At 45.2% G+C, this 18,698-nt stretch overlaps 1 protein-coding gene across 5 annotated transcripts in view; it reads left to right on the top strand.

Moving 5' to 3' along the window:
* Window positions 1-18,485, top strand: part of LYPD8 (LY6/PLAUR domain containing 8) — a 37,074-nt gene extending 18,589 nt beyond the window's left edge. For 2 of the 5 annotated variants that reach the window (XM_019937377.3, XM_033853737.2), the window contains exons 2-6: window positions 11,075-11,175; window positions 11,573-11,692; window positions 13,519-13,674; window positions 15,197-15,334; window positions 17,435-18,485. In XM_019937377.3, coding sequence (XP_019792936.2) covers window positions 11,121-11,175; window positions 11,573-11,692; window positions 13,519-13,674; window positions 15,197-15,334; window positions 17,435-17,673 — 708 coding nt within the window. In that variant the 5' untranslated portion in view covers window positions 11,075-11,120 and the 3' untranslated portion in view covers window positions 17,674-18,485. Of the gene's footprint in view, window positions 1-1,480; window positions 3,189-4,258; window positions 11,176-11,572; window positions 11,693-13,518; window positions 13,675-15,196; window positions 15,335-17,434 lie in introns of those variants that run through there. The other 3 variants (XM_019937376.3, XM_033853736.2, XM_073802944.1) reach the window with 3 other exon arrangements.
* The last annotated feature ends 213 nt before the right edge of the window (window positions 18,486-18,698 follow it).

Below are 18,698 nucleotides of genomic sequence, written 5' to 3' on the forward strand. Positions count from 1 at the left end.
CCTGCCTAGAGAAGTTCCTTTAGCACTTATTGTAAATTTGGTTTGGTGGTGCTGAATTCTCTTAGCTTTTGCATGTCTGTAAAAGTTTTAATTTCTCTTTGGAAAATGAATGAGATCCTTGCTAGGTAAAGTAATTTTGGTTGTAGGTTTTCCCTTTCATCAGTCTAAATATGTCCTGCCACACCATTCTGGCTTGCAGAGTTTCTGTGAAAGATCAGTGTTAACCTTATGGGGATTCCCTTGTATGTTATTTGTTGCCCTTCCCTTGCAGCTTTAATATTTTTTCTTTGTATTTAATTGTTGATAATTTGATTAATATGTGCCTTGGAGTGTTTCTCCTTGGATTTATCATGTATGGGGTTCTCTGAGCTTCCTGGACTTGATTGACTATTTCCTTTCCCATATTAGGGAAGTTTTCAACTATAATCTCTTCAAATATTTTCTCAGTCCCTTTCTTTTTCTCTTCTTTTTCTGGGACCCCTATAATTCAAATGTTGGTACATTTAATGTTGTTTCAGAGGTCTCTGAGGCTGTCCTCAATTCTTTTCATTCTTTTTTCTTTATTCTGCTCTGCAGTCGTTTTTTCCACTATTTTGTCTTCCAGGTCACTTATCCATCCTTCTGCTTCAGTTACTCTACTATTGTTTTCTTGTAGAGAATTTTTTATTTCATTTATTGTGTTGTTCATCATTGTTTGTTTGCCCTTTAGTTCTTCTAGGTCCTTGTTAAACGTTTCTTGCATTTTCTCCATTCTATTTCCAAGATTTTGGCTCATCTTTACTATTATTACTCTGAGTTCTTTTTCAGGTAGCCTGCCTGTTTCCTCTTCACTTGTTTGGTCTGGTGGGTTTTTACCTTGCTCCTTCATCTGCTGTGTATTTCTCTGTCTTCTCATTTTGCTTCACTCACTGTGTTTGGGGTCTCCTTTTTGCAGTCTGCAGGTTTGTAGTTCCCATTGTTTTTGTTGTCTGCCCCCAGTGGCTAAGATTGGTTCAGTGGTTTTTGTAGGCTTCTGGGTGGAGGGGACTGGTGCCTGTGTTCTCATGGATGAGGCTGCATCTTGCCTTTCTGGTGTGCAAGACCACGTCCAGTGGTGTGTTTTGGGGTGTCTATGACCTTATTATGATTTTAGGCAGTGTCTCTGCTAATGGGTGGGGTTGTGTTCCTATCTTGCTAGTTGTTTGGCATCTTCATGTATTCTTTAGGTACACATCTGTTCATAACCCTTATATCTTCCTGACGGATTGATACTTTTATCATTATAAAAGTCCCCATATATCTCCAGCAATACTTTTTCATTTTAAATCCTTTTTATCTGATATTAGTATAGCCACACTCCAACTTATGGTTGCTATTTGAGTTATACATATGTATATATATATATATATATATATATATATATATATATATATATATACACACACACACACATATATATACATATATATATACACACACATATATGTATATACAATTTCAGAGATTTTTTACATGGTTATATTTTTAATAATTCTCACCAGTTATGCTTATTTCATTGGGGAGGGGATCCACAGAGCTTCTAATGTTGCCATTACTGAAGTGGAACCCAGTTTGTAAAATGTGAGGTTTCTTTGACCATGTTTTCTTTTGCCAAGGATTTTGTCTTTATTTTTCCCTTATGAACTTTTCAAATACATTTTAACTTATGAGATAGTTTTAAAAGGCTTTGCGTGATGGGTTTGCACATGGTCGGCACTAAAGTCAGGTTGCCCAATCTCAAGAACCATATTTGTACTCAGAAAAGAGATTCAAATTCTGGGGACTGAAGCCTCAGACCAGTTGGTTCTGTTAAAATAATACAATTGAAACTAGACTGAATTCTGGACTTATCAGTGTCTTTCCTGGGGCACATATGAGGGAAGGACTTTGACCAAAATCACACCGCCTATGAAAACCAGAAATAGAAACCAGCCTTATATTCCATACTTCCTTATTGCCACCAGCGTCAGTATAGGCCTTTCACTGTGTCACCCTTTAAAAACTCATTTTTAATTTCTGAAATAGCATGGTATTCCCTATAGGAGTATGCCATTTGAATGAGTCCCAAAGGCATGGAAAGCTTGTCCCTGTACCAGTAAGCATATAGACGCAGCCTTGTAAGCAAGATGCAGGAAATAGCCTTATGTATTGTCTGTCTTCAGCTGCCCTTGTACTTGTTTTTTCTTCCTTTAAGCTTGTCAGTTCTTCTTGGCCCTTCACCATTCTAGCTTCTGACTTTAGGACAAACTGAATAAGAGAATGAATTGTCTGCCCCCCCGGTTTCCCAAGCAAATATTTGAAGCTGCCATAGATTTTCTAGATTTTATGTTGAAAAGTAACAAACAAAAACAGCACTACCATCTGTCATCAGAGTGATGAGAAAGTGGTTGTAACACCTCTCTGAAGCAGGGCAGTTTTGCTCACTGGTGGAGGTGCATTCAGTGACAGGTTGTTGGGTGCTGTAGACCGATACATCCAGAAGGAGCCTGAGTCAACTCACTTCTGTCTTGGGTCTCAAAGAGGAAGCAGAAGGAGGGAAGGAGGGTCCTGGATGATTCTTCTTTCTTCTGGGTCTACCTCTTCTCACTCCTCCCTGATTTATCTCCCTCTGTTTCCTATGAAGCCTCCAGTATTATCTCAGCTTTCCCTCCTTCCCACTCCCCAGGGAAACTCAACTCCACTGCATCCCTAGAGACACAGAATCTCATCCCTTGTTCCCTTCTGGAATCTCACCAATGCTATCACCTTGGGCTCTGGCCAGCTGCTAATGGAGGCTGTCCTCTGCCCGGGGTTGTTGGTTCTGAAGAGAGGAAGAATGAGCTACGGAGTGGGGGAGGGGGTTAGCTGGGATCAGTTCAGACTCTTCAACAATGGGAAAATTGCAGGTTACCTCACTCATTGCCTAGAAAGCAAAATTGAGTCTTAATATTCTTCTCAAGACAATGTAATTCAATCCTATATTAAGAAAGAATAGTCTCCCAGTCAGCATGACTTTGACTCTGCTCCAGATGGACACAGTAAACTTGACATGGTCTGTAAGGGATGTCTTGTTTCTGAGACTGTGCTCACCTACCACATTCGTTAGGAATGATAAAACCAGTGACAAATTAATTGTTTCCCATTCTATTTCATGGATGAAGGGCAGGGAGTCACCATCCATTTTCTCCCAGGTAAGTATTACTAATTTTACCATTTTATGTAAGGAAATTGTGATTCATGGATAAAAGTTAACACCTGACTAGTAAATTGCAAAACTAGGTTTTGAACTCTCACTTTCTGTCAAAAAGCCTGGTACTCTTTGCACTTCATCTAAGCTGTTTGTGAGAAGAGCCAACATAAAATGTTGAAATGAGCTCATTAAGGTGTGGATGTAACCTTGTGATTCTTCAATACACTGGTGTGCCTTTTTGCCAGTTCCTTCAGCAAGGCATGTTCTTCACTGAGGAACCTTTATTGCTCATGTTTTTTGCTCTGTTCTGGGAGACATCTGACCTCCCTCTTCCCTTGCCTGTTTCCTTCTCACCTCTTGGAGAGGTCTTCCCGCCTCAATCCTATTCTTTCCTAACTCAGTTACCATTTTGTTTCCATAACAAATCTTCAATTTGCAATTATCTTTGTCTATTTACTTAAAAAATGTTTCCTTGTTTGTTTGTAGTTGTTATTAGCTTAAAATTTTAGGGATGGCGAGGAACTCATACGTCTCATTAACCTTGTAACCACACTACCCAGTGTCTGGCATAGAGTAAATGCCCAAACACATATTTGTTGAATAAATGAGGACATTTAAGGTTCAATTGTCAGAGAAAGGTTGGGGGAAAGGCAGCTGCCATTCTTTGTGTGTCAGCCACTATGTGAATGAGCAACCATGAACGTCTCTGTCCCTTTGTTTTGATGGAGATACTGAGAATCCTAAACAGGTTACACAGCTCATAACTGGTGTAGACAGGTGTCAAACCAGGCCTGTCTGTTGTTTTTTCTGTCCTTTCTCACCAACCCAGTGGAAGTTCACATTAGTAGATCAGGCAGACAAACTGGTTTTATAATGTCAGATGCAATAATTCTTTTTTTTTTTAGCATCTTTATTGGGGTATAATTGCTTTACAATGGTGTGTTAGTTTCTGCTTTATAACAGAGTGAATCAGTTATACATATACATATGTTCCCATATCTCTTCCCTTTTGCGTCTCCCTCCCTCCCACCCTCCCTATCCCACCCCTCTAGGCGGTCACAAAGCACCGAGCTGATATCCCTGTGCCATGCGGCTGCTTCCCACTAGCTATCTACCTTACGTTTGGTAGTGTGTATATGTCCATAACTCTCTCTCTCCCTGTCACAGCTCACCCTCCCCCCTCCCCATATCCTCAAGTCCGTTCTCCAGTAGGTCTGTGTTTTTATTCCTGTCTTACCCCTAGGTTCTTCATGACATTTTTTTTTCTTAATTCCATATATATGTGTTAGCATACAGTATTTGTCTTTTTTTTTCTGACTTACTTCACTCTGTATGATAGATTCTAGGTCTATCCACCTCATTACAAATAGCTCAATTTCGTTTCTTTTTATGGTTGAGTAATATTCCATTGTATATATGTGCCACATCTTCTTTATCCATTCATTTGATGATGGGCACTTAGGTTGTTTCCATCTCCGGGCTATTGTAAATAGAGCTGCAATGAACATTTTGGTACATGACTCTTAAAATATATTTAGAGCCTGGAGTTTTTTGAGAGATGGTCATATTGAAAATGTCCTGAGATGATTACTGATTTGGTCCTAGGCATTGATTTGTTGCCTGCCACAAAGAAAGCCCAGGAAAACTGTCAGTGACTGAATTGACGGTAATCATAGCAAAATTTCCTTGGACCAAATTTATAATAGTGTATACCCCATGCAAAGAGCACCATGTGTTTCCTCTTAATCTTTATGAAAAGTTGGATATTGTGGATGTCCCTTTTCTCTCAGGTGAGGAAACTGAGGCTCAGAGAACATGCAACTAATGGTACAGGCTTAATCGATCTGTAGGTGGCAGCAGCGTGCTCTGAGGTCGGGCCCCACCTTAACCCCTGCCCTGTGTGACCTGGTGTGTCCCCCTAGGCTGTGGTGTCACTGGTGCAAACTCTAGGAGCAGTAATTGTAGTGGGAGTAATCATTTTTTGGAGCCCCTACAACATGATGGATGTATACTAAGTGTCTGTCCAAGGGATCTCCTTTAACTCTCAGAATTACTCTTAAGGAGTGAGTGGCAATGCTTTTCCCATTTGAAAAAATGGGAACTCAAGACTCAGAGGCTTACCGCCTTACACAGAGCATGGACTATCTCTCAGGTCATGCACATTTCTCCCGCATGGTGCCTGCAGTTAGGGACAGCAATTTCATTATTTTTAGCCTGTTCTCACGTTTCCAAGGTGGAGGAACAAGCCAGTCAATGAAAGCTCCCAGAAGCAAACATAGATGGAGAGCAGACGAAGCAGGGGTGGAGGTTCTCGACTGAACCCTTTGCTTAGCTCTCAGCTTGGACACCTGTTGGAGTTCCTGCTCTGGCCATCCTGCCCTGATCCTGCACATCTCTGCATGTTTATTCCAAAACAGAGTGGACTCTTCTAAGAACTCACCTCAAAGCTTTGTCTGCTAATGATCGAGGGAAATGGGAGAAGCCCATTTCCCACAGTGGTTCTGGTTCACACCCAGGATAACTCTCCAGGATCCAAGTGAGTCCCAGATTGCCCCACAGAGTGGTCATAAGGACAGCCAGCCTTGTCTTCTTCTAAGGGGATAATGGAGCCAGGGTGACTGAGGTGTGCCCACTGTCCTTAGTTTAAGAGCAAAAGTTGGGATGTGTGTTGAGACCGTGTCTCTCTTGGGTCCCTGGACTTCTTGGCTAGTCAGGAGGGTTTGCTTTAGCAGGGTGTCTTCTTATAATACCTTGTGACTGACCCCAGCCCTTGGACCCTGATAGCCCCGCAGTGATGACAGAGAGGTGACCCTGGAACAGGGAGGAGGAGAGCTGGGTAGATGTTCTCAACTCTATGGGCAGAGGCTGGTCCCACATAAGCTGTGTTGGCCCTGGTATCTGAAGACCTGGAAGAGAGGCCTCTCTGTGGCTCAGTGTCCTCATCTGTCAAAGGGATAATGATACTCATCTTGCCCAGGGCCTTGGGAGGGGCAGACCCAGGCCTGCTGTTAGGGGTCATGCACAGCCCAGCTCAGGGATTGCCACTGCATCACACAAGATCAAAGGCCCCCATGGCATTACTGTTAGATGACACTGGAAAAAACACAATGGAACAGGGTAAGGATTCCAGGATGAAATAATCAGCAGGTGTTTCTTCAGTCTGTTGTTCTCTTTCTACAGATGGGAAGCTCAGGACCAGCAAGCCAGGTTAGTAAGTAACTTACAGGACATGAGGAGCAAAGTCTGTATTCAGACCCAGACCTTCCGAAAAGAATTAACATTGATCAGATTGATTTTCCGGTCTGTCCTTGGCTAGACACTGGAGCACAACACCCCCCCACCCCACCCCCCTCCACACACACCCAGGGCTGTTATCTCAAAGGCAGCAGTATGTGGGCTCTTCAACTCCTCTATCCTCAGACCCTCCCCCACCCACATCCCATTGGCTGCTCCTGCTCTCACTTCCCCCACTGGGCCCTGCCAGCTGGCTATGGTGAAGATTGAATAGGATTCTGTTAGGGAGAGAGCTACCTTTGTTTTGGAAATTGTTGTTGTAGTCAGACTGATGACAGAAGAGGAAGAAAGGAGAAAACAAGAGATGGCCAGAGGCTCTGCTTATAGAAATGACCCCAATTTTGCCTTCTCCATGAGACCAATGCAGACCTCTCTATTTAAAATTGAATCATGTGCCCCCTTTTCCCCCAGTATGGTTGATCCCTCACCTTTGCTCTTCTCTGTCTCTTTGCCAGGGCAGTCACCACATTCTAATCTACCCTGTAATTTGCTTATTTATCGCTTTGTTTATGTCATGTCTCCCCCTCTAGACTACACTCCAGGAAGGCAAAGTCTCTGTCTCTTTGCTCAAATACCTCCCAAATGCCTGGAGTGGGCCTGATGCATGGTGGGTCCTCCAAAAATATTGAATAAATGCATGAGTTTGGGGAAAGAGGGAGAGCTGAGCTACAGACCAGCACAGAGTGAACAGCAATGAACAAGGAGTATCTTCAAGAGCAGGGATCTCTAAGGTTCAACTGTAGGCTGGAGATGTTGGTGTGATACGTACCCCCAACCCCTGAATCCTCAGTCCCCCACCCATCCCGTGTGTGTGTGTGTGTGTGAGAGAGAGTGTGTATGAGTGTGTGCATGTGCCTGTGTGTGTGTGAGTGAGTGTGAATATCTGAAGTGGCAGGAAGAGCAGGAGAGAAGGGAACTCAAATCCACATTCAAAGCCAGGAGCACACACAGCACAATGTGAGGGCGGGGCTGGGAGAATCCTGGGCTGACCTGAGCTCTCACCAACAGTGGCTGCCCAGACAGCACTACCAGACAAACTGCCTGGGGTGTTGGAAGCTGCAGCAGCTGTAGCTGTAGGCCCCTCACTGAGGTGCATAGGGCATCCTGCAGGCAGGGACTTTGTGGTCCCTCTACCCTGTAAGTTTACCCAGTGAGTTTATCCTCGTCTTGTCTGTAGGACCCTGAGACTTAGTGAAGTTCAAACACTTTCCCAAGGGTACCTGAGACCCTTTCCCGAGCCACACAAACCCCATGTAACCTGATTCTGAGTTCTGACCCTGTCCCAGCTGTGTAACCTTGGGCAAATCTGTTATGTTTCTCTTACGTGCCTTGGTTTCCTCAGCTGTAAATGGGCTAATCAAGGTGAGAGCTTTACCAGGTTGGGATAAGGGGATGCTTGTGACACATTAACCGGTCATAGAATCCATCTGGTGGGTGACAGCCAACATGAGACAGTGCCAGGGACACACCTTGCTCTCTTGCACATTTTGCCAAAGGCAGGTCTTGACCAAAGTTTCTCCCAATTCCTGGAGGCTTCAGAGAGTTGACCAACATCATCGCTGCCTAGGATTAAGCCACCTATGTCCCTAGGGTTGGGCAGGGCCCAGTCTGGCCCAGAAGCCCCTCCCTGTAGGCAGCCGTGCTTTCTGACTGTGCAGCCACCTGCTATATAAGGGCCCTCACACACCTTCTCCAACCTTCTGCCAGGATCCACCTTCTTCGGGGCAATCTCTGGGCCAGACAGAGAAGGTAAGGGACTGGGTCTGGGCTGTGAGACAGGACCCAGCCTGGGAGAAGCTGAAAGCAGGGGAAGGGCATTCAGCGCTGGCTGGGGTCCAGGGCATTCTCCTGGCATTCTCTTGCTCCTCCAGCAGTGCCCGGGAAGGGGAAGGCTGGAGTGGAGAGGTGCTGGGGTTTGCTCTGTGTGTGTGTGTGTGTGTGTGTGTGGTGCTGCGTCCTTCTCACAGCTTCTGTGAGCTCTTGCTCCTCTGTGTAAGATGAGAACAATTGAGGTAAGACCCTCTCAGACAGCTGAAGATGTCCAACAATAGGATGAATAGGAAGGACTTTGCAAAGCGGTGTACAGATGTACTTGGTCTCATTTTCCCTATGGGGCCCCTGCCCTGACCCCCAGCTCACTGGCTCCTCTCTTCTGCAGAGGTGGTGCACAGGGCCCTGAGTCCCACCGCCTCCAAGATCTGCCTCTTCTGCTACATGTCCCTAGGTAGGGTCCTGACCTCTCTGGGCTTCCATTATTTCCCTCTGAAAATGAGGCGAATCATCAGGTCTATACCGCAGGGCCGAGGTGATTTGTGCACTTAACTGATGTGGCTGCTGTGGACTCGTTCCCCTCCTTTCTTGCCCTCCCATCTCCTCTTCCTTTACACCTACAAGGCTTGAGAGGCCCTTCCCAGGAGGCCCAACCCCTGAACCTCTCTCTCTATTGGGGTTCTGGGCCTGGAGTGGTGACTGGGCATTGGGGGATGCAGGGTGCAATGCACAGAACAACTGCCACAAGCTTCAAACCAAACATACTTAATTTTTCTCCTAGGATCTCTAACTCTTGGGGCCATTAGATAATTGATGGGCTGTCTGTCTCCCTCCATTGGGGCTAATTTCTCTTTCTTTTCACCGACTCTTAATCAGTTAACTAGGGGATCATAGTGTCTGTGTGTTTGTGTGTGTGTGTGTGTGTGTGTGTGTGCTGTGTGTATGTATGGGTGTGGAGTGTATGTATGTGTGTGTGTGCTGTGGTGTGTATGTGGGGGAGCATGTGTATGTGGTGTGGTGAGGTGAGATGCAGGTGGTGGCTCCTAATGAAAGTCAGTTGCTCCTTAGTAAGTGGCAGCTATTATGGTACAACTCGGCTTTGGACCTGGAAGGACCCTGAATGGAGCCCCACTTTTCGTCTTACAAGCTGGGTGAGCTTGGGCAGCTTCCATTATCCCTCCGTCTGCAGTTTTCTCAGCTGTGGAGTGGGCAAAAATCTTTACAGCAGCACTGTGGCCTGGGACTTGGTCCATCCTTGCACTGACCAATACAGCAGCCACCAGCCACATGTGGCCACTGAGCACTGGAACATGGCTGGTGACTGAGAAACAGTATCTTTCCTTTTTATTCCTTCAGTGAATCCAAAGGTAAGTAGCCACAGGTAGCTCCTGGTTACTATTCATAGTATAAATGAGCTAACGATGAATAAGGGCTCAGTGCAGACCCAGACATTTCCCTTCCATGCTTTTTGATACACGGGCAAATTAAAATTCTAGGAGCTCTGATTCAGGATCTTTTTTTTTTAATTGAAGTATAGCTGATTTACAATGTTGTGCCCATCTCTGCTGCATAGCAAAGTGACTCAGTTATACACATAGAGACATTCTTTTTTAAAAAATATTCTTTTCCCTTTGTCCCAGCTGGCATGGACTTATACATACTACCAAATGTAAAATAGCTAGCTAGTAGGAAGCAGCCGCATAGCACAGGGAGATCAGCTCCGTGCTGTGTGACCTCCTAGAGGGGTGGGATAGGGAGGGTGGGAGGGAGACGCAAGAGGGAGGAGATATGGGGACGTATGTATATGTATAGCTGATTCACTTTGTTATGAAGCAGAAACTAACACACCATTGTAAAGCAATTATACTCCAATAAAGATGTTAAAAAATATTCTTTTCCATTATAGTTTATCACAGGATATTGAATATGGTTCCCTGTGCTATACAGTAGGACCTTGTTGTCTATCCATCCTATATATAAGAGTGTACATCTGCTAACCCCCAACTCCCAGGATCTTAATAAATACAGCTAAACCTTAGCTATTCGATGACTTTCATGTGCAGAGAGATTGATGACAGACCAGTCAGAAGTGTGCTGGGGCTTCTGATTGAGCTCTGTAGGTTGAGCATGTCCAGGTCCGGGGCTTTGGGGGTCGTGTGTGTTAGAGTCAGTGTGGTTAGAGGCCTGGGCCAAATCTAGCTCTAACCCCTCCCAGGAGTGCAACCTTGACTTTGAGTGCTTTACTTAACCTCTCTGGGCCTTGATTTCCCCTTTGAAATAAGGTGATGCTAAAAATAGTACCTGCCTGCTGGGTGGAGGAATTACATGAATCAATGCACATAAGTGCTTGGAACAAGAGGAAGTGCTCAATATGTGCCTGCTTGTTGGAGTGGTGATGGCAGAGACAGAGCTCCTATGCATTATGTGAATGTGGCAAGATACCACCTACAGGACGGACATTATGCTCTGGGACATGAGAGCCCAGCGTTCTTCTTGGTCTCCCATCCTCAGTGGGGTTGGCAGTCATCTTTCTGCCCATTTTGTACCCATAGTGGCCCTGTAGGAAATGCCCTGGGCTGTGTTTTGTACTTGTGTGTGGACGCCTTTGCAGGCATCTAGGATTGGGAAAACCCAACTTTTGTGGGTATAAGGGCAGGGTGGAATCTACATCTTGGCTCGGTGCTCCCAGCTGAGGATGCTGATTCCTTCTGTCACAAGGATGGGCTGGGTCTGTTGAAGTTTGGTTGCAATCCTAGGGAATATCACTCCCCAGCAGCCTTCTGATTCCCCAGACTGCCCTCTTTGTGTCTCTTCTGGCTTAAGGCTCCGCGGCCACAGTCCTCATCCTCAACGACATACGTCCAGCACCATGAAGGGCTTCCTCTTCGCTGGTATCATCGTCATGCTCACGGTTGCAGCTGTAGGTGAGGGAAACCACATGGCCCCCTTTTGGAACGAAGACCCCTCTTTCCACCTCACCACGGTCTTCTCACTCTTGGTGCCCTGGGATCCCCTCATGTGACCTCTCATGTCAAGGTGTGGGCAGTGGAGGCCATGAGACCTCTCTGTGCACACTGCCCCCTGTGGTACCACTCAGTGCTGTGGGTCAAGGTTGGGTCTTCCCAATGGCGAATGGTGGACAGTGGGGATAAACTTAATGGGGGTGGCTCCATCTCACAGCTTAAAGTTTGGGGGACCCCAGAGGGAAGGGATGCCATCCTGGCTATTCTTTTACCCTGAGGTGAGTGCAGTGCTTTGGCCAGAGCACACTCTGTAAATGTCTCCTGAATGTTGACGATACCGAACATCTTGTCTTCCCAGAATCCTTGAGTTGTGTGCAGTGTAATTCGTTGACAGACCCCTGTGTTTACGGAAATGCCGTTGAGTGTCCCGCAAATGCCAGTATCAGCTGTACCACTTTCTTGACGAACTTTTCTCTAGGTGAGCCTGGGGGATGCTCATCATTCCCATTTCTGGAACTTGCACAGGGCAGGTGCTGGAGGGGTTGGCCAGGAAAGCAAGGCTAAGGCTGGGCTGTGCAAGGAGAGAGGGGGTCATGAAGGCGCCTCTCAGGAGGAGCAGCATGCAGGAGTCAGTAACAGTGGTAGAGCCAAGCAAGCAGACAAGCCCTGTGGCTCCTTGGAATTGCGGCACCTGACTCAGACTTCATGCTAGACCTGTATTAGTGAACGTGAGAAGCAGGGGCAGCTCTTAGCTACATTACAAAGCAGGCAATTTGCTCTAGGTGTTTTCATTTTTCCATTTTCTGCCCCCGTTTCCCTCTTCTCAGTGTTCCTTCCTGTTCCAGATCCAACATATTTTCACTCAGACTTCCTTCTAGGGTGTTCTGCTGGCATGATTGTTACCTCTCTCTCAGAGCATTTTGACTTATTTTAAACTTTTTATTATGGACATTTCAAACACACACAGAAGCAGGTAGAAGACTATAATGAACTCCCATGTAACCACCATCCTGTGTCAACAATTAACATTTTGCTATTTTTTCCCCATAGTATTTTATTTTTATTTTTAAAATTTTTATTGAAATATAGTTGATTTACAATGTTGTGTTAGTTTCAGGTGTACAGCAAAGTGATTCACACACAGACACACATATATATGAATTCTTTTCCATTTTAGGAAAATGGATTCTTTTCCATTATAGGTTATTACAAGATATTGAGTATGTTCCCTGTGCTATACAGTAGGTTCTTGTTGGTTATTTATTTTATATACAGTAGTGTGTATATTTTAATCCCAAACTCCTAATTTACCCTCTCCCCATAATATTTTAAAGCAACCCAAGATAGCATGTTATTTCCCCTATAAACACTTCACTATTCATCTCTGATAAGAACTTTTTTCCCCTTTTTATATAACTACAATACAATTATCACACCTAAGAAAATTAACTATAATTTAAAAATTTCTTGTAATACCCAGGCCACCTTAAAAATGTTCCAAGTGTTTCAAAGATGTATTCTAGTAGATGCATTGGAATCTGGATCCAAACAAAATCCTCACATTGCATTTTGCTGTTAGGTCTATTGTGTCTAATTTGTTTAATAATAACTAATACCACTTTCTTTGCTCAATCCCATTGATTTGTTGGAGAAATGGGGCCATTTATCCTGTAGCTGTCTTATATTCTGGCTGTGTTTGATTGCTTCTTTGTAATGTCATTTCACTTGTTCCCCTACTCCTGGTCTTTCCTGTAAACTGCACTCATGCTGTTCAGTACAACTTGCTTCAGTGATGTTAATGTCTATGTCAATGCTGTCCTATGTGGTAGCCACATGTAGCTATTGGTCACTTGAAATATGGTTAGTGTGACTGAGGACTGATTTGTAGGTGGCCACATAGAGCTCGGGCTACCATATTCGATAGCTCTGGTCTAGAAGCTTGATTGATTTCAGGTTCAACATCGTGTTGCACATAGACCCATCACATCTACTTGTCTATATTTAGATGCTAAGACTGTTCAGTGGGTTCTGGGTGTGTCAACCTGAACCACCCACTTCTAAGCTCCCCATCAGCCTTTCACCTGGAATTTAAGCTGCTTCTCTGATAATCTCTTGCTAAACAAAGGAACTACCTCATGGAGAAGGATTTTTCTTTTTGCAGGAAACCCTCTCCAGTGTCCCCCAAACTGCATTGAGCTGAGGGTGTGTTTTCTGCCCTTGCCTAAAGCAGTTGCTCTTCAGGACCTTTGCCCTCCCTGAACGCTCTGTACCCAGGACTGACAGTCTGTGTTTGCCTTTGTGTAGGAGAAAACATCACATGGTATGAGGATAAGGCCTGCTCTGCGGATAATTGCAGCGTGGCTGAGACCTTCACAGTCCATGTATCTGCTAATGAAACCTTCCATTTTGCAAGCCAGTGTTGCCAAGGAAAGGCGTGCAATGACACCAACGACACCATAGGTGGGTGCTGGCCACATCCTTCCTCTGTCCTCCCTGCTCCGTCCCTTCCTGCGCTACCTATGGTTCTCACTCTTGGGTGGACATCTTAAGTCTAGGCACTTCAGTGAATATTTGGGTAACATTAACTGCTGACATACAACAACTACTTGAGAAACAAATGAGGAAAACCAGCGCTACTACCATGCTTTCCCCTTTCTCAGTAAAGACAGAAATCACAGCGCTCCGAGATGTGTGGGAGGTTACTAGCTGCTCATTAGTAGCTTTCAAATTGTGTGGCCTCAGGACCTCTTTCAAGACTCTAAGTCTTAAAAATTATTGAGGACTCCAAATAACGTTTGTTTCTGTGGACTATATCTATCAATATTAACTGTATTAAAAATAAGGCTAAGAAATTTTAAAAATATTTATTAGTTCACTAAAAAATAATAAAACTCATTACATGTTACCATTAATAACATTTGTTTTTACATAGAAATAACTATTTTCCAAAACAAAAAATATTTAGTGGGAAGAATAGCATTGCTCCATGTTTTCTCAAAGCTCCTTAATTTCTGGTTTAATAGAATACAGCTGGGTTCTCAGATTTGCTTGTTCTCTTAGTCTGTTGCAATCTCACATGTCATGTAGCCTCTGGAAAACTCCATTGTATTTTCATGAGAGAAAGAGAGTAAAAGAAGCAAAGAACATCTTAGTATTATCATGAAAATGATTTTGACCTAGTGGACTCCCTGAAAGGGTCTCAGGGATCCCCAGGAGTCCCTGGACCACCATTTGAGAACTGTTGGCTTAGATCAAAGCCTTCTGTTTTTTTTGCGGTACGCGGGCCTCTCCCTGTTGTGGCCTCTCCCGTTGCGGAGCACAGGCTCCGGACGCGCAGGCTCAGCGGCCATGGCTCACGGGCCCAGCCGCTCCGCGGCACGTGGGATCCTCCCGGACCGGGGCACGAACCCATGTCCCCTGCATCGGCAGGCGGACTCTCAACCACTGCGCCACCAGGGAAAAAAGCCTTCTTTTTGAAGAGGAGAAAATGTGGCCATAGTCATAGAGCATGGTTCATTAATAGCAGAGCTGAGTCTCAATGTAATTTTTTTTTTTTTATCCAAGTCACGTTGTTAAATAATGGCCTGTGTTCGTTTGTTCGGAGCTAGATTTAGTAATAGTCACACACCTGTTGGCTAATGTTCAGAATAGCTGGCTACCGTTGACATTAGCTATAGGTTGGTTTTAGCTCAAAATCTTACCTTTCCCTCCTCATCCCAACACCCTCACTGACCACAGTTCTTGAAGACTGGATGGCCTGTAAGGGCAGGTCTGTGAGGTTGTGTGCTGTAAATATTTTGGTGGGACATGGGATGGGATGACTGGTATTTTTATGGCAGGATCTGAGATTCCTGAGCATGCAGAGAGACCCTGAGAGGTCTCTCTGGCTAGCGTCTTTGTCTGCCTTTCCCCTTCCACCCAAGGCAGTACCGTGATATTTGTGATAACACTGTTCTGAGTTAATGACTCTTACTCTACCCAGATCCCCCACAGGAAGAGGTGTCCAGCAACACAGGGTGCTCTGCATGTTATGGATCTAGTGAAACTTCCTGTAATGAGACAACCCGGAAATGTTATAAAGACGAAAGATGTGTCAGTCTAATTGCAGAATTTAAGAATGGTATGTCATTTCCTTTTTATGGGACTTGAGTTTAAAACATGTCATGCCTTGGATCATAAATTCTGGATTAACAAAAAAGGTCTGGAGGAGGTTAGTAAGAAGAGGGAATAAGGTCAGGATGCCTTTGAGATAGGGAGGCTGTTAATGTAGCTTTGAGCTGGTTGCTATTTCTGCCACCTCAGTCCAGAGTTCATTCCTCCTGGGCTGTCGGTCTCTTGAACCCTGTTCTCTTATGGCTTGCAATCAAGCCAGGCTCGTTTAAGGGCATCATGTCACTCCTGACATTTATTATTTACTAGGGTGAGCTGTTCTGTAGGTATGGGTGGGTCTGACTTTTATTTCCTTTTATATGTATACTTCCCTTCTCTGCATGTCACTGAGAGGTATTGGATTATGACAGCTTGGGTCACCTGGAAGGAAGAGTCAAACGGGGCTTTAATATCCAACTAATTGAAAAAAGAACAACAACAACAACAAAATTTAAAAAAATCTATTTAACATTTTAGCCATGATCTATTCCCCTGCGGTGGTGGTGTACAACCAATACAGCATTTCATACTTTAAAAAAAGTCATTGCAAACTTGAAAATAAACAATACTGATGATTTCTCTCAAAAAAAAACCCAACCAACTGTTCTTTTCTACAAAAGTAATTTGATATTAACCATTATGAGATACAAATTAACCATCATACAATATAAAACCAATAAATAAAAAAGGCTTTTTTTTTTTTTTTTTGCGGTACGTGGGCCTCTCACTGTTGTGGCCTCTCCCGTTGCGGAGCACAAGCTCCGGACGCGCAGGGCCAGCAGCCATGGCCCACGGGCCCAGCCGCTCCGCGGCATGTGGGATCTTCCCGGACCAGGGCACGAACCCGTGTCCCCTGCATCGGCAGGTGGACTCTCAACCACTGCGCCACCTTTGACTTAATCTGAAAGCCAGACAGATCAAAGCCACCATAAATGTAGGATTTTGTTTTTGTTTTTGCCCAAGCTGTATGACACAGGGAGATCTGCTTGGTGCTTTGTGACCACCTAGAGGGGTGGGATAGGGAGGGTGGGAGGGAAACACAAGAGGGAAGGGATATGGGGATATATGTATAGCTGATTCACTTTGTTATAAAGCAGAAACTAACACACCATTGTAGAGCAATTATACTCCAATAAAGATGCTAAAAAAAAATACTGTAGCCATGTGCCAGGCAACACATCTTCCTAACACACTCTAATTCAACCTCCAGCACTGATACTTGCTCTAAAGCAGCAACGAATTGCTTTCTTTACTGGGATGTGGAGGCTTCCCCCTCCTTCTCAGAGCACGTATGGAGTCAGTCTTGAACTCAAATTGCAGCCCTGCCTCTAACAAGTAGCCAGTCACCTCCTCCAGCCCCTTCCTCTCCTGTGAGCTGCCTCTCCTCCAGGGCTGTTTGACTTGCAGCCTACAGAGCAATACTGGCACACAGTAAGTACTCAGTAAAAGGTAGCTGCAATCACAATCACATCTTCTTTGCAAATTCCCTTGTCTTTTCCTAGGACCTGCACCTTAAAACGGGGTTAAACACATCACAACACAGATTGAGAGTTAAGACACAGGGGTCTCTCTGCATCCCCTCTGGCTGTTTTTCCCTCTTCTCAGGGAAAACTCAGGCAGAGAGAACTCAGGTCCAGAGAGGAGTGGGGATGGAAAGCAGAGCCTAGAAGAGGGGAGGCCAGGAGCAGGTCTGAAATGCTGACTCCCTCCTGGATTGAGAGCAGAGGACTACGGAGGGTCTGAGCCTGTCCCTGGATTTCACCACCTGCCAGCTACTCAGGAAAACACTGAAGAGTTCAGTCTCAGGTTCAGCTCTGGCCCTAACCCGTGAGCTCATGTTCACATCCACCTCCAGGAGCCTCGGTTTCCTCCAGGACTGATTTGGAAAGGGTATCTAGGCCCTCACCTCCACAGCCACTCTGCCATTACCATTTGGTGTTCTTGATCCTGGGCTCCTTCCAAGCTCCTGTGTCAGGAACAGACCTGTTTCAGCTCTTGCAGGTCATTGAGAAGACTGGGGAGGAAGGGCGAAGGGGCTGTGAAGTCCTTACTGTCTCTTTTGAATTCACAGAGACGAAGCTCGTGCTGAAAGGCTGCTCCAATGTCAGCAACTCCACCTGTGAGTTCCTTGCTACTGGAAATCGGACGGTTGGAGGAGTCACTTTCCTGAAGTTTAAGTGTGAAAACAGCTCCGATGCCTCCTCAACACCCACTCCCACTCCCCCAAGCTCCACCAGTGACACTGGCTCTAAAGGCTTCTTCACACCCTTGACCCTTGGCAACCTTCTCCTGCTGAGGTTGCTGCTCTGAGATCTGCACCCTCAAACCCTCCCGTCCCCTGTTTAACTGCTCAGTGAGTAGCAGTAGCAGTCACAGCCTTCCAGGTAATGCCCTGTGATAGCCACATTATTCCTTATTATTAAAGCATTGATTCATTCAATGACCAAATCTGTCCTGATATGTTCTGGGCTGGGCTTCCTTCAAGCCACTGTCCAGCACCACTTCCCAGTTACTTGCCTTTGAAATCTTTGCACCTTTGTGTGTGGGCTCTCAGGACCTCCCTGATCCCTGTCTAATTTGCTTCTGAGAAGCAGACCCTTCCACCTTGCTGGCATCTTTTGCTTACAGCCCTGCACTTCTGGGGATCAACATGCCACTGTCCCCATGCTCACACTCGGGGGGGGGGGCAGCCATAATGCCCTGTGTTGACCCCAGCACTGATATTTGGCTCTTCAGCAATTGAACTGGCTGTAGTCTCAGGCCCACAGTGACATTGTCTAGGACACTGTCACCACCAGACCCAAAGTGGGTGCACAGGGGTTGCTGAAAGTTGTCAGATTCCCCTGCCTAACCTCCCAGGCAGGGGCATAATGCTATCAGTGCCCTGCTGACTAGGTGTCTCTAAGCCTTGTGCAGAATGGAACATGGCTACAGAGGCCCAGCCCCTCCTCTCAGAGAACTACAATCAAAGGCAGAGTCCTCAACTCCACAGCAGATACCCAGGGAGCAAGAAAACCATTCAATCCAATATGCACAGAAGCCCAGTTTTAGTAAATAAGGGGGGCCTTGAGCTGGACTTGGAAGAATGGGGTTTTCTGTAATAAAAACTTTTAAAGGTGTAACCCAGTGTGGGTCCTTATTGTCCAGGCTTGCTGATGATGATTAAGACCAAAGCCACCAGAAAGGCCATCTGATGGTAGCTCATCACCACATTCATTTTCATTTATTTATTTTAGTTTTTTATTTTGAAATAATTTTAGATTTCTCAAAGAGTTTCAAAAATAGTTCAGAGAGTTCTAGTACCCCCTCACCCACCTTCCTCTTACATTCACATG

This window comes from Tursiops truncatus, chromosome 3 (genome assembly GCF_011762595.2).
Source record: "Tursiops truncatus isolate mTurTru1 chromosome 3, mTurTru1.mat.Y, whole genome shotgun sequence".
Taxonomy (NCBI): Eukaryota; Metazoa; Chordata; class Mammalia; order Artiodactyla; family Delphinidae; genus Tursiops; species Tursiops truncatus.